This window comes from Bicyclus anynana, chromosome 14 (genome assembly GCF_947172395.1).
Source record: "Bicyclus anynana chromosome 14, ilBicAnyn1.1, whole genome shotgun sequence".
Classification (NCBI taxonomy): Eukaryota; Metazoa; Arthropoda; class Insecta; order Lepidoptera; family Nymphalidae; genus Bicyclus; species Bicyclus anynana.
In genome coordinates this window covers 15943281-15959615 of record NC_069096.1, presented here as the reverse complement: position 1 = coordinate 15959615, position 16335 = coordinate 15943281, and the positions used below count along the sequence as shown (strand labels likewise).

The window sequence follows — 16335 nt, the reverse complement described above, 5'->3', positions numbered from 1 at the left end:
GGTAGCAGGGAGCCGCTGGATGCTGGCGGCTCGAAACCGTTGTGCTCAGAGATCCATGCAAGAGACATATGTCCAGCAGTGGACATCCATCGGTTTATAATGATGATGATGATTTAATATAATAGGTACGAGTAGCCACTAGCCAGTTATTTATAGCATTTCATTTCTAAGCTTTTTTATCGCTAATTATAATCATTAACACTATAATATACTATATTTAATTAAATACTCGTAATTTAATTGACTTGTTAGATTTGTTCACTAATAAATAGTGATCAAATTGCCAGAGTGTGTGTGTGTCTGTCTGCTGAAAGGCTGTGACGCTGATAACGGCGGGACACTTCTGTCAAAGGCCGCCGCCGCTATGCGGGCCCTTATCGTGATAAATGTACAAGTATTACAATATGGGTTATAACGTAACTTTGTTCAATACAAAATATTTATATATTTATATAAATAATAAATAAATATATTACTTAGCCCCAAAGTAAGCGTGTTTATTAACAAAAAAAAATCCAACTGTGTGAAATTCAGTGGTGTAGCGTTGGTTTTCATCGCCCGACTGTGAAATGGGTAGGTACTAAGGTAGTAGTAGTGATATGAAGTTATTTTTTATTGATATTCGCCTCGAAGGCCCACAGATTAGTAGTTAGACCATGGCTTCGTGCCACGAACGTCTCGAGTAGAATTACGGCATAACGAGCTTTTCTTTGTAAGAAATTTTTGAATAAAGCTATTTAGTTAGTTTTTTAAATAAGCATTTTAAGACAAAGCCGCAGGTTTTCAGTAGTTAAAACAGTATTAAACTTACAAATTAGTTGGAAACTAAAGCAAAACAAAGCGAGCTATTGTAAATAATGACATAATTGTGTGTGTCCGCGCTTAATACTTGCACAGTCTGCTGATAATTGTCAGCACCTATTACATCAGGGGTTGTCAACATTTTCTGGGTATCAAAAAAATAGCCTACATTGACCCAAATGTTCTATTAGGGTTTTTCTACTATAATACTAACTATCGATAGTATGCTAGTCGAAAAAATTTGTTCAGTTAGACGAATATCTTAGTAATCCATGGATTTACCTTGCGGCTGCTGGGTATATTGTATGGTACAGAGAAAAACTCCAAACAGAGCCTGTTACTAGTGACCAACAGGTGTAGAGTTAAGGAATTCCTTTAAAATCGACAACACTCACCTTCTCCGTTCGTGATGTTCTTTCTGCCCAGCCATATTTTAAGGTAGGATCCTACTAGATTAGAGACAGAGCTTCAGATATCCTTTGGAACTTGCTGTTTTTTGCTGGTAATAGAGTTTTTTATGGTAATTAATGTCAAGAGAGATTTTGCTGGTAATCTTCTCCTACCCACTTCTACGGCTTACAAAGTAACGATAAAGCTATTTTTAGTTAGTTTATTTATTAGGTCATAATATTATTTTAAACACTTATATACTGTGGTCCTTATGTTTGTATGTCATGGCATAGTAAACTTTACAAGTAAATAAGAGAGAGTTTCATTTTTTTACAAATCACGGCAAAGTTTCGTTTTGTTTTGTATGTCTTGTAGTGAATCCGTTTGGTAAAAGGTTCAAATTTCAAAAAGGTTCGTCTACATAAAAATGAAACTGTGTTTTATCCCTGATAACTTTAATTCATGACTAAATTCTACTAAGGCTACAATTTTCGTGAGCTTTTCGTTTGTATTTTATACGATAATTATGAAACAAAGACTACACACAAAATTGCCATTTAGTCGTGCTCAGTTGTTTTGAACAAAGGGCAAGATTGAACGCGTTTGACAACTCTGTCATTGATACAGTACATCATCATCATCATCATATGAGCCGATGGGCGTCCACTGAACTCAGGCCTTTTATAGGGACTTCCAAACTTTACAACCCTGATCCACCTGCAACCAGCGGTTCCCTGCGACACGTTAAGTGTCATCTTCTTTTGTGCGTCGACCAACACGCACTTTCCGGTGCGGGGATCTTTAGGACTGGAAATATTTTCGTCGAAATATTTTTTATTATATTTCGACGAAAATATTTTTATTATATTATGCCCGTCCCCGATTACTCGAATACTCCTGGAACGATTTAAAAAATTATTTTTTGTTTGACAACGTATCGTTTTGATTTTGTTTGGTAAGGTCAGGATCGCTCGATAGAATCTTGAAAAATTTGAGGACACTATAAATTATTACTGCATTTTAAAGTCAGTCCCAAACCAATAAATTTGGGAAAATGGGAATTGGGACCTTCTTTCTCTGATAAGACACATTTGGAGCTTAGACCCATAATGCTTCTCCTGTTCTGGATTGTGGAGTTATATGTTTGGGTGATGGGTGAATGATTATGAAACGATCATTATCAGATGCTAATGATAATAACCCTTTCATTCTGAGAAGAGACTCGTCTCAACAGTGATGATGATGAATGATAATAACTGAAACTGCTTAACGGGTTCTTCGATGCACTGGGGTGTGGCAATATAGGTGTCTAATCTATAAGTGTAGTAATAGTGGCTAAAATTCTCTATTTTATAAAGCTTTAAGGTTCAAGATGGAGATACCTATAAAAAACATCAATTTCTCTGTAAGACTGTCTCTGACGGCGTTAAGATTGACAGGCTTTTGGGCGCCACAAGGTTTGGTGGGTACTGGGAAATTGCTTTACATCTTGTACGGATTCGTTTCGTTTATGTTTCTTTTAGGTAAGTGTTCTTTTGGGCAAGTGAAACTTTAAATCAGTATTGGTACAGTAGTTATTGTAAAGGTATTTTTGAATAAAATATCTGGAAATTTTTGAAATTATCCAGTATACAATATGTCTTTTTCAATATCATATCTATCTGGTGGTAGCCATTGGTCGTCCCTAGTTACCACGATACCAGCAGAGCGATTTAGTGTTCGTAACGCTTTTTAAGCCAGAAAAAGACAATTGTAGTAATACAAAAATACTAAAGATTTTGTACTTTTAGCATAATATCTAACAAATAAATAGAATAACATGAAGCTGTACCTAGTGTCATGCACAATACTTTCTATTAGCGTAAGCATTTTACGTACAAATCATACAAATTGGAATTTTCTTTCTCTAATACTTACAGATTCGTAATGAATCCTTAGTGTAGGCAGTTAATTTTGCATGTGTGCTTCACGGTACCCCTTTTAAGTAATCTCGCGTCTCACGACTGCATCGTCACTTAACATCAGGTGAGATAGCAGTCAAGGGCTACCTTGCCATTGATTAAAAAAAAATTAAATTCTAGGAACATATCTTATCATTCAAATAGTGGACTTGTATCTCATATGGGGAAACCTTCCTGCAATGACGGCCACGTCGTTCCTTCTGTTCACGAATTTGTCTCAGTCAATTAAGATATTCAACGTATTGGCGAGGAGGGAGAAAATACAACAAATTATTACTGATGCTGATATCATTCTCAGGGGAGAAAAGAGTTCTGAAGGGCAAGCTATAGTAAGAAGGTAACAAAATCACGCTAATATTATAGTGAATGTTTGTCTGTAAGTAGGTACGTGTACTTCATCTCGCTACTATTGAACCGATTTGCCTGAAATTTGAAATGGATTAATTATAAAGCCGATTATATTTATTATTAAGCCGATAGGCATAATATACATATGCTTGTGAACCAAGAAAAATCCGTTGATTGTAAAGTTTGTTTGTTTGATTTAATGCGTTCATAATGTTACGCTACGAGCAAAAGACCTTTTTTTATCACGTTTTTATGTGATCAAAAAAAACGAAAAATATTCCTTCTAAAATTTTCATTTGCGTACTTGCGTACAATCACTATTTTTATTAAAATTTTGTCGGAAGGACGGAGTTTTTAAATACATTTTATTTTTTATGTTGCTTCGCTTAAAAATTATTACTGTATACTTATATTAACAGTATGAATGTTCTTAGCTGTAACCGGGAGACAAGGTGGCACCAATTTATATTCTTCATTTTCACCTTCTTCACCATCTTCGGTTGGGCGTCTAGTGCGGAGAAGAACAAATTGCCTCTTCAAGCTTGGTACGTCATAAATTGAAGTATGTATTACACCCTATTTTTAATGTCCCATAGCTAAACCAGGTCTTTTTTCTATATAGAAGAGAAGATTCTAAAGATAAGGTGTATCAAATCTATACTAATATTATAAAGCTGATGAGTTTGTTTGTTTGTTTGCTTAAATGCGCGAAATGAATATTTTCGGAGTAAAAAATATTCATTTTGTAAATAAATCTTAAATTGTGCTCCTTACATCCTTATATTCTTCATTACCCACCTAGCCAAACTTATTCATTGATAAATATCATGAATTAAAATAAAAATAAGTAATAAAGATGCAATATCTCGTCGGTATGGACAGTCTTACCACTACGATTACGTATTTTTAAATGCAAGCATAGATAAAGGCGTGTGTTAACATGGATAGTCAGAATTGTTTAAATTACTTTTTATGAAAATATAAATTTTTTTTTTAAGTTAAATAAGTTAGTAATGAAGTTCGGCTTCTATAAGTGGACTTGTCAACACCTTAAAGTTATAGGATATACTCCAAAACACTCTGTATATATTTTTTTTTACTTGTATTATATTACTTGTATTGTATTATAAAATATTACGGGCTTAATGCCTTGTCATGTCTCGCCAGGTACCCTTACGATACAAGCAAATCACCAGCATACGAGTTAACGTATCTCCATCAGATACTGGCTCTGTTTTTAGCCGCGTTCCTCAATGTGAGCAAAGACACCCTAGTGAGCACACTCATAGCGCAGTGTCGGTGCCGCCTGCGACTGTTGGGGCTGGCTTTGAAGAACCTGTGTAATGAGATGCATCCTATTGACGAGGTGAGATAATAGCTCTGTATCTGAGTGTGTTACATCCTACAGGAGAAAGGACATCAGCTTTGTTTCACCGGAAATCTCTCTCGGTGATCTCTTCAGACCTTCGTAAATACTGGAATGCCTGTAAAAAAGGAGTCTTGCTTTGCCATTAAGTAGTAGTTTTACAAATAAATAGAATAAACTATACAGCAAGGGGCTGTGTGTTACGTTTTTACGTTCATCACAAAGTTTTACCCAGTGCTGACTACGCTGGGCTCAGAGTTTTACAGTTCGGAGTTTCGGAGTATCTCTTCGTGATCGAATCTAAAATGAGGATATCTGCAGAAGAACCAAAGTGACCGACATAGCTCAACGTGTCGTAAAGCTGAAGTGGCAATGGGCGGGGCACATCTGTCGACCCCCAACCAGGTGGACTGACATCATCAATCTGATGCAGATGGCTCAGGATCATGATGTTTGGAGGAAGTCCAATACAAGAGGCCAATGTCCTGCAGTGGACGTCCATCGGCTGATATAATGATGATGATGATACAGCAAGGAGCTATTTAGTAAATCAAGAGCCGTGTTTTTCAGGAGACGTCAACCAGAGTATCTCTCAAACCATCTCCATATACGCTCATGCTGTCGCAAGAACAGGAGGTGCTAGTCAAGAGGAGACTCGGTTGCTGCGTGGTCCAGCACCAGAAGGCGCTGGAGGCAGCCAACCAGCTGCAGCACTGCTTCTCAGAACCGACCTTCGTCCAGCTGGCCGTGTCCCTGGTTATTATATGCGTGACAGCGTTTCAGATGACCGCGGTACAGTCAAATTGTGGTTATTGAATAGAAGCAGGCGTTGTTACTTTTAAATAAAAAAACACATCAATACATTTAAATTAAATCGAAGTGCGTGATTTGTGATTACATGTTTTCTTAAGTGCATATAGCCATTTAAACGATACTAAAATAAATACAAACGTTTTTAAAGTTTTTGTCTGTCTATCTATTGGTCCGAGCTAATCTCTGGACCGTCTGAACCGGTTGTAATGGAAAATTCACTGGAAGATAAAGGAAGTTATTGAGCAACATTTAGAAATCTTTTTATCTGGAAATATCCATGGCTCCCGGGGTTTTGAAAGAAACTGACGCCGAGAACATCGTATGAGTGCTGTGCAAAATGTAACTAAAGGATAAATTTTATTGATTAATTATGATCATGTACCTATGTACATACATAATCTTAATTAATTATTTTTTTCCGTGCACCGTGCACTGTCGATAATATAAATAGAAGGGGAAATTGGAATTAAAATTTTGTAACTTCAGTCAAGAACCTCACTAAATAGTATATTTTAAAAAAATACGAGCAGTATAATTCTATATAGGCGTTCATTACTTTACTAACATAATTTATTGTTATACATTTGATTCCAGCAAACAAGTAATCCGATTCGATTGCTCTCGATGTGCACCTATCTGCTGAACATGATGTTTCAAGTGTTCATCTATTGCTATCAAGGCAATCAACTTTCCCTGGAGGTAAATTTCTACTAAATATATTTATAAGCTTATAGATAAATAATCTAAACATCCTAAACTTAAGTCGTATACCGAATACCATAATAACGGAAGAGATCACAATAAACAGGGCAATCGGATAAAAAGTTTAGAAAGAGATCTTCATTATAATAACCACAATAAAATTACTCATTTTGAACGCATAATTCTGTGTATTTGTTCTTTACCATACCATTAATTTTAGCACTACAGGTGGGGAATGTTGCCCATTGCCATTGATTTTAAAACATGTATCGCAAACAACTTGTTCCCTCAGAGTGAGGAGGTGGCAGGCGCAGCGTACGAGTTCCCCTGGTACGCCTGCAGCGTGCCTGTGCGACGCTCCGTCATCATCCTCATGAGGAGGTGCCGCCGCGTCAGCAAGCTCACGGTTGGCGGCTTCACCACGCTGTCTTTAGCTTCTTTCATGGCTGTAAGTTCAACTGACTTGTTGTGACAGAGTGAGGAGGTGGAGGAGGCCAAGCGATTTAGCGTTCCGGTACGATGTCGTGTAAAAACCGAAAGGGGTGTGGATTTTCATCCTCCTCTTAACAAGTTAGCCCGCTTCCAACTTATATTGCATCGTCAATTACCACCAGGTGAGATTACAGTCAAGGGCTAACTTGTAAAGAATAAAAAAAAAACATGGCAGGTGCAGCGTACAAACTCCCCCGGTTCGCCTGTGGCCTATCCAAAGCATCGATTGCTATCACAAAACTCTATTACTCTAGTCCAGACATGTTGCTCTTATCTCAGTGACAGAACTCGGAAGAAAAGCATTAAAAAGATAATTTGCAGGATGCAATTTCCAAATGCAAATGCAGGGCGTTTGACAAGGTTTTATATTGGGTCCTTTTCTATTTCTAGTGTTTGCTGACATCTTTTATTTTTAAGACCTAGCTGTAAGAATTAAAATAAACCAATTCGTACGGTTTACGTGTAAATAGTCACTTCTTTTTAAGACCGAAGGGCGTAAAGACATCTCTGATGAAGTAAACGGTGATGTATCACATTTGTGGCTCTGGTTTATGGATAACAATCTAATTTTTCTTGAGAATTTGCACAAATTCTCAAGAAGCTAGAAATTACATGTAACGGAATATCATTAATGAAATTGTAAAATGTCACTGTCGAAGGTCAAAATTCTGGCTTCAGTCACTAAAACATAATTTGTTCTGCTTTCAGATATTAAAAACATCGTACTCCATGTTCACGCTGCTACAGCAAGTCGATTCTAGAAATTAAGCAATACCGCCTACAAAAAAATTCTATACCTTCCGTAAGGGGAAAGTATAGAAATTCCCAGCAGAAAATCAAACTCAAGACTTTCCACATAAAGCAGCAACAGATAGAACGTCAATGTCACATATATCAATGTATAATTAGATGCCTAAGGGTTGTAATGACACCCTCGAGGTGTTGATTAGAGTAATATCGTAATTACTGGTGTCCACATGTTACGTAGAGTCACACATGTACACATTATTAAATATTAATGAGCACTTATCACAAACCGTTTTTTATTTTGTCGTCAACAGTGTGAAATTGAAATTTAGTGGAGCATTTTTAGTTTAATTGGCGCGCAACTTTTCCCCTATTTTCTCGTTTCTCGGTCTATATTTTGCAAAATGGATTTCAAGAGTTGAATTGAATTGAAAATCCATTGAAAATTAAACTCAGTGAAGTAACTTAATTTGCATATATAAATATTTTCATTACCATTATTTAGATCACTATTTCGACACTGGGTGAACTTATGTGCAGGTTATAAATACCGAATATTTAGTAAAATATCGATTATCCTATTTGTAACTGTCCACTGCAGTACTCAGGGCTTCATTACAGAATTTGAAGCATAATCCCACTACTCGTTCCTAAACGGGTTTGCGTGCATTGGGTGATATTGTGACTCTTTAACGATTATTATCAAATGTTGTCATTGCGTCCTTGTCTGAGGCGCGGATGCGTTAGATCACGAACCTCCCAACTCCGGGGTACTCAACAAAACTTCTCACAAGGATGAAAAACCAAATATTTTATATCTCAATAAAGTACTTGATCTCTTGGACCTTAAATTCGCAATCGTTCAAACTTACTAAGTAGATCAAAAATTGCAATCATTAAAAGTAAAGCTTGCAAACAGAACAACTGTTTCTTCCACCTGGTTTATAACAACCGGTTACAGCGCTATATTAAGGATCGACGTTACATTAAAAGTTTACATTCTATCAAAATTCAAAATTGGAACTACAAACATGAAGATTTCAGATAACATTAACTTATCTTTAAAAATCACTCAGACAATATTTCTGATGTTCGGGCTATGGCGTCCACAATATTTGACCGGATACCAAAAGCAGCTTTACAATTGTTATTCATTACTATCGTTGATGTCTATTGTTGGTAAGTAATAGTGATGATAATGGATATGATAGTCCATGATAGTAAAAAAATTTAGAAGCCCCTAGCAGTCAATACTGTATAGTTTGAAATCTATGACAACCATACTATCGTCATTTTATAAGTCCTCTGTCCATGCTTTTACCAAAGGTTCGGTAGGCAATTATGCAGTTTGGGAGATTGTGGCTTTTGTGCTATCAGATACTCGTAAATGGCTAATTTTGTGTCAAAAATTCGTTATGAAAATGTTGATAATGCTACAATAAAGGCCGATTAAGATAAACCGGCTTGTATCGTAGATAGAGAGAACATTTTAATTATAAAAAGACACATCAAAATCCGTTTAGCTGTTTTGAAGCTAATAAAGGCACAGACAAACACGGCAAAATTATTTGCCATAATTGGCGTTGGAACAAAATTCGGGCTTAGGTGGCTATGTAGGAACACCACCGTAGATTAACCATGAATAGTGTCGGACCTAAGTGGGAAAAAGGCCAAATTTGGACCTATTATCATGGAGATTTTGGAGGCTCTGTAAAACATATTTGCTTGTATTGTTTTTGTATATTGGAATAGGTACGTACATCATCGTGCAAGTCGGGGACCTCATCCAGGTGTGGGGCAACGTGCCATACATGACCGGCACCATCTTCCTGCTCTTCACCAACCTGGCTCTCGCCACTAAGGTACGGGTGTAGCACAAGGTTTATATGTAGGGCAGACGTATACAAAGTAGACAATTCCTTTTCCAATATATGTTCACAAAGAGTCCAGTCAACGGGTAGGCATCTCTGCGTAACTTACCTTATCAGCCGATAGACGTCCACTGAGGACATAGGCCTCTTGCATGGACCTCCAAGCACAACGGTCTCGAGCCGCCAGCATCCAGCGGATCGCTGCAACCGCTAGATATCCTCGGTCCACCTAGTGGGGGGTCGACCAACACTGCGCTTTCCGGTGCGGGGTCGCCATTCCAGCACCTTGGGATCCCAACTTTCATGGGCTCTTCGAACTATGTGGCCTGCCCATTGCCACTTCAGCTTCGCGATTCGCTGAGCGTGAACTAATGTCAGTGACTTTGGGTCGTCTGCGGATCTCCTTATTCCTGATTCGATCACGCAGAGAAATTCCAAGCATAGCCCGCTCCATCGCCCGGTGAGTGACTTTGAGTCTTCTAATAAGACCGATAGTCCGCAAAATGCAAAAGTAAGGCCCATAGTCGCTGACTGTGGGCCTTATTTTTGCATGTATCTAAGAGTAAATATGCACTTTGCACCATCAAATAATACAGAAAAATGTAGACAATTAATTTATGGTTAGAATTATAGGCCAATTTATAACAATCGTAGCAATGTTCAGAGATAAAAAAGGCAATCTTGCCGTATATTTCACCGTTCTATTTCATTCTCTGGTGGTCTAACGGTTATAGCAAAAATCGCTAGTAAGACATGGATCTTAGTACCTACTTAGATTAAAACAGAAACTGAGACTATGTTATATAGTGTCTTGAATTAGTAAACGTAAGTAAAGTAATAGTACTGTATTGTGGAATATTTCATTTATTTAAAAGAACAAATAATATTTTTGAACAAACTGCTCTGGAGGAGGTCTTTAAGGTCACGTAGTTGGTTGAGGTACTTACGACTTTTGGCTAATTTAATTAATGACCTCAATAGCTAATAGCCTCAATAGCCTCAATAGTAAGAGCGGTCGGACTCATCACGGGAGGGTGGTGGTTCGATCCCCACCCCGTTGGTCTATTGTCTTACTCACTCCTAATACAGTCTTTCCCAACTAGTGGGAGGGGAATGAGAATATTGGTCATATAAAAATATGCCAAATATTTAAAAAAAAATGACTTTGAATGTGAAATAACTAAGCACAGTAATACATTTTTAATGTATTTAATTTTGGTTATGTATCTAGATGATAAACGTCATGTGGAGGAAGAAACTGATTCAGCGTATGATGGCGGAGTCTAACCAGGAGTTGTCCAATGAGAGCAGGCGCGCGGGCCGGTCCATCATTGAGAGGTACCAAACTGTGTTTGTATATTGCAATGATTCATTTTGTTTTTATGACAACTTGGTTCCCCTAATATTTCAGTCGATTCAGAATAATAAGAAGTGCCTTTTTAACTTTATCTTTCTGACTTTTTATCTCATTCCCTCAATCGGACATACCTAAAATAGAAGTCAAGATCATACAAAGCTTCGCTAGGCCTTTTCAGTGCGAAGCCGTGAATGAGAATCGCATTCGCCCCTAGCTACGCCACTGGTTCTGACTAACAGCCAGTTTCTTCATGTAAAGCTAAAGTAACAGTAAAAGTAGTAAGTAGTAAAGAAGACTTTATTTTTCCGTGATTAAGACCGTCACTTTTGCTTTATGACGTTACTTTGACTGTTACTTACGATGAAGAAACTGGCCGTAAGGGTTCATTTACACGAGCAGCAATTTACCGACGATTGCAGCCGGTAGCAGTTGCCAGCTGCGTGCTGCTCGTGTAAATGAATCCTAAGCAGTCACACATACTAAAAACTGTAAAAATCCACAGTAGCACTACACTGTAACGATATTTTAACAACTCGACAATGTGAATCCGGATTTGTGTCTATCTCTCTTTCTAAAACAATACTATATATAGAGATTTATAGACAAGAATTTGAAACTTAAAGTAAAAGTAAAAAAGTAAAGACTAAAAAGAGACTAAGACTATAAAGTTATATGAACGTCGTTACGGAATAGCGCCACAGAGCTTTAATGAGGGACTTTTTGAGCCAGATAAGTGAAAATATGTGTGTACAGTTACGATGCCGAGACGACTAAGCAGTTGTGTCTATACTTCTCACTGTCGATGATGACAGTGTTCGGCTGGGCGTCCAGCGCTGAGAAGAATCAACTGCCCCTGCGAGCCTGGTAGTAATATTATGCATTCGTATTATTCTTAGTTTACAATTATTTCTTTTAAACTCTTTGCACGTCAGGGTACCAAAGACCCCATAGCGACAAGTCCAGTGTTGACCGGTTCGATCCGGTTCATTTACCCATTTCTTGATTGTATACATAGTTTGTGAGTGAGAGACTGGATGGGTATTTGAAAGTCTTATGCCCAGCAGTGGGCGTCCATTTTCTAAATGATGACGATGATGATTGTAGGCACCTAAGTGTTATTTTTTTATAATTTAAAACAGCATTTAATTGTATATTATATCAAATGTAAATAATAACCTAATAATTATAAATATTTTCAGGTATCCATACGACACATCTAAAACACCGGCTTATCAATTGACGTACACGCATCAGGTTATTATTTCTGCCAATGTAGTAGAAGCAACTAATTTTAGTAATACTCGTAAATAGATTAGATTTGGAAGAAAACTTTGACACTTTTAAAAAGAAATAAAGGGCTGCTTGCGTGCCGGATAGCTCTAATGAGCTATGGCCCTTAGGATTTCGATAAGCAGTACTTTTTAGTTTTACTATCTGAACTCTATTTGATTCGCTTTCAGTGCGTCGCAATATTCCTAGCAGCAGTTATCAACATCTGCCTTGACACCGTCGTGACGTCACTGATATCTCTCTGCCGCTGTCGTCTGCGCCTGCTGAGCGTGTCACTCACCACTCTGTGCGATGGACTCGACATTGCCGATCACGTAATACTGATATTCATATCAAAGTAAAAACCCGCGTAACTAACAGCTTATTTTATTTATTTGCGATGACATTCGAAAACATCTCCTCAGTCACCTGATACTTTATCTAAAAAAATTAATCTAAATTTATTGTTTTGAAGTTGACGTAGGGACTTTTGAAACATCAAGTTTCGTCAAGACTACCACGGGGTTGGAAGGCTAGTTCTGCTAAAAAGAGCCAGAAATAAACTCATCTGTAGATCTTTTAAAAATTTACATTCATGTTAAAATCCTTACAATTTCTTTTACTTTACTTCCTGTGTGAAGGTGAAAGCGGTCCAAAGGCCTTCAAGCATCTTCATTATTTCTTAGTCTCGTGTCAACCCTTTGCCATTAAAACTATAAAGTTTAAGAGTTTGGGCTGACTAGCTTTCTATTTTATGCATTGACGAAGGTCTAGCTATGACAGGCTCTCTGTTTACCTCAGGGTCTTTTGACCGCCGCGAGTGAGGCAGTGGCAAGCAGACGCCTGCGACGTTGCGCGCGGCGACACCAGGATGTGCTGGCGCAGGTGATGCAGCTGCAGAAATGCTTCTCCACGCCCATCCTGGCGCAGTTCTCTGTCTCCATGGTCATCATATGCGTCACCGCGTACCAGCTCGCCTTTGTAAGTGAGCATCAACAATCTTCTGAAATAAAAGACAACGGTGTGGTCTTTATTTAAAAAAAATGTGGATCTGACCCAATTTGTGAAATTGCATACAATAACTAGATTACGATTAAATCCTTGTTTTAATATGATTTTTTTTACTGTGGGCGTAAAAAGTTACAGGTCAATAAAATAGCCGATGCTAATGCTCGCTACCCACCATCCGATAAGCCCAAATGCCTTTATTCAAAAGTGGATTTTTAAATAAAAAGCACCATTTTTGAACAAATGCTATAATTAACCCGCATCCTCTCACCTGCTGACAGTGCGTGACCGAGGCGATCTGTTTTTTTACTCTACTAAATTATTTTTCATATGAAATAGGTTTACACTTGAACGCAATCGATGGGATTGCGTTGACGGTAAGTACAGATGTTGATTATGGAATGCGTTAACCTAGAACATATTATTATGTCGAAAAATACCGAAATGAAGACAAAAAACCAGTAAAAAAATGCTCCGTTTTGCTGTTATATATCCACATAAAGAATAGAAACCGTATGAGGCGAGATAGAACTGGTGCGATGGCTTTAATGAGCTAAGATTTTTAAGACAATAGATGTACGGATATTGCATCGTTAATATCATTTGATCTTTATGTATGATTTAAGGTTCTCAATTTAAAAAATAACATATACTCTTAAGCTTAAAAAAAAAGACTAAGCCTCAATAGTTTAAAATACACACAAATACGCGGACAGACTTTTTTACGTCAGGAAAAAATGAGGATTTACTTTTATCGCGTTTTATATTTCAGGAGTCTACCAGTCTAGTTCGCGTGATATCCATGGTGGCTTACTTGGTGGTCATGATGCTGCAGGTGTTCTTGTACTGTTACCATGGCAACCAGCTCGTTGAAGAGGTAATATAGTTCTTAACAGCAAGTACTGCGCAGGCTACACCTCTCCCTGTACCATTGTAAATAATTCAACAGTGCGTTTCTATTATGCCAACGTCTCTTATCATAGCCAAACCATCTTTCAATAAAATAGATTAACTACATACGCCGCATTGTCACGCCTCAAGTGTCAGGTGAAAGCCGATCCTAAGACGTGGAAAAGATTTTATTTTATTAGCTTCACATTGTCCACAGAGCGAAGATGTGTCCACTGCCGCGTACGAGTGTCCCTGGTACTGGTGCAGCGTTTCCCTGCGCCGCTCGCTGCTCATCGTGATGACGCGGACGCGTCACGCCGCGCGGCTGACCGCTGGTGGCTTCACACAACTCTCGCTCGCCTCCTTCATGTCTGTGAGTTACTTAGGCTCAGTCCAGAAAGGGCGAATTCGCCGCGATTCTCTCGCGCGTATTACTCGCGGCCGTTGCGTCCACAGGGCTAGTACCAACGCGCGAGCATTTGGGGGGGAATTCAGTACGAAACATGGAGTTAAACGTGCACTCGTTCTTGAGTTCGCGCGTTAACTGGACGCAACAAGGCGTTCCTAGTATCTCGACTCGCGCGCAATACGCGTGAATTACGCGCCTAGCGAGTCTAGCGTAGTGCACGCGATTTACGCGCGTATTTTGAATTCGCCCGATGCTTGTGGATGCGATTTATTGATGTCTAGTACTCCGACAACGCGCGTATGAATTCGCGCGATACGATTCGCTACGAATTCGCCCCTTCTGGACAAGGTTCATTTACACGAACCGCAACTGCTACCGGTGACTGCTGTCGCCGACATCTGCCGGCAGTCAACAGCAGTCGACTGCAGTCGGCTGGCAACGTGCTGCTCCTGTAAATGGACCCTTAACAATGTATGATATAGAAAAAAAATCTGTTTCCCAACCAAATGAATATTATTATGTGGCGCCAAATATACTTGTTACCACATTGCTCAACTTTATATCCCCAGATAGATCTTATGTGTTGCCGAGCAATAATTGCTAGACTTTCCTTTGTTGTAGGTGCACTGGCTGCAATATCTTTATACATAACTAGCTGATACCGCGTGGTTCCTGTTCCCGTAGGAGCACGGGGATAATATATACAACGCGTAACAAGTAAACAAACAAACTCTTTGCATGATATAGAAAAATACTAAAAACGATCTCCCTAACACTCGACAACTAAAGCTACGTCCAAACTGGGCTCCATAGCTTGCATTTTAAAATAAAAGTGTGACTAGTATAATTTTTATATTATATAATGTAAAATATGTATTGCTTGAGTGTTAATAAATGAAATAAATGAAATCTTTGTTTTTATAATATTAGTATCGATATATTTGAAAATATTTATACTCTGTATTTTGTATTTCAGATTATAAAGGCGTCGTATTCCTTCTTCACTGTGTTAAAACAAGTAGAAACATAATTTGAAATAATAATAATAATTTATGTCTGCTTTATCTTATCTGTTGCACCATACTAAACGAATAAAAATAATACACATTACAGTGTATTTGTCATTTTAATTTATTTTTTATTTCATCCCGTTTACAAATGTTTTGTTTGTGGGCATACAATTAGAAACCGTACCTACTATTTTTTGAAAAAAATATAAAGCTTAAAGGTATATGATTTTATGTACCTTTAACAAAGGGGATGTAAAATTTTATTATGAGTAAAAGGGTTTAAAACAAACTTTCTGGGAACCAGATTTTCGCTTATTAATATTACTAAAACATCGTGTTATTATGTTTTAGTAATATTAATAAGCGAAAATCAGTTTTATATAGCAGACGCCCCGCGTTTTCACTTGCGTATTTCCCGTTCCTGTAATAATACGGCGATAAAATATAATAAAAATTTGTTGGAGATTATGTAGTTTTGTAATAGTGAAAAAAATATGAAAATCGATTAAGTAGTTTTTGAGTCAAATCGTAACAAACAAACGAACAAAAAATCAAATCTTACTTCTATATAAAATTAGTTTAGAAGTTTAGATTATCACTGTAGTATGGAGGCACGAACAGTTTTACGTAATATGGGATATATTATTATCTCACATACGTGTAACGTTGACAAAAAAATAGACTATTAATCTTCTTCTTCTTATAGATTCAAGAAGAAGAAGTACAGATTATACTTCTTAAATACTGTACACGATACTGTATAGTTCAACATTTTTTTTGGAGTCTAACCATCTTTAGCGAAACTCACTATTATTATTTGCCTTGTCAGTCATTTATTATCTTTTATAGTCAGCTGCTTACTTTCAATTTGTTATTATTATTGTTTTTTTTTTCTCTCCT

The 16335-nt window shown here is 37.6% G+C and overlaps 1 protein-coding gene across 1 annotated transcript; it reads left to right on the top strand.

Moving 5' to 3' along the window:
- Nucleotides 1-2563: 2563 nt before the first annotated feature.
- On the top strand, nt 2564-15489 carry LOC112057728 (uncharacterized). The gene is made up of 18 exons (XM_052885562.1): nt 2564-2714; nt 3273-3489; nt 3935-4045; nt 4668-4866; nt 5437-5658; nt 6274-6378; nt 6674-6829; nt 7582-7637; nt 8540-8799; nt 9373-9482; nt 10723-10829; nt 11602-11712; nt 12048-12102; nt 12309-12452; nt 12919-13098; nt 13898-14002; nt 14234-14389; nt 15402-15489. The coding sequence occupies exons 1-18, from the start codon at nt 2564-2566 to the stop codon at nt 15453-15455; spliced, it is 2499 nt and encodes an 832-aa protein (XP_052741522.1). The 3' UTR covers nt 15456-15489.
- The last annotated feature ends 846 nt before the right edge of the window (nt 15490-16335 follow it).

Excerpts from the sequence above, each read along its gene's own strand:
- LOC112057728 (XM_052885562.1), top strand. The coding sequence starts at position 2,564 with ATGGAGATACCTATAAAAAACATCAATTTCTCTGTAAGACTGTCTCTG. Across the intron at positions 3,490-3,934 it reads GGGCAAGCTATAGTAAGAAG|CTGTAACCGGGAGACAAGGT; the intron begins GTAACAAAATCA and ends GAATGTTCTTAG. Across the intron at positions 5,659-6,273 it reads CAGCGTTTCAGATGACCGCG|CAAACAAGTAATCCGATTCG; the intron begins GTACAGTCAAAT and ends ATTTGATTCCAG.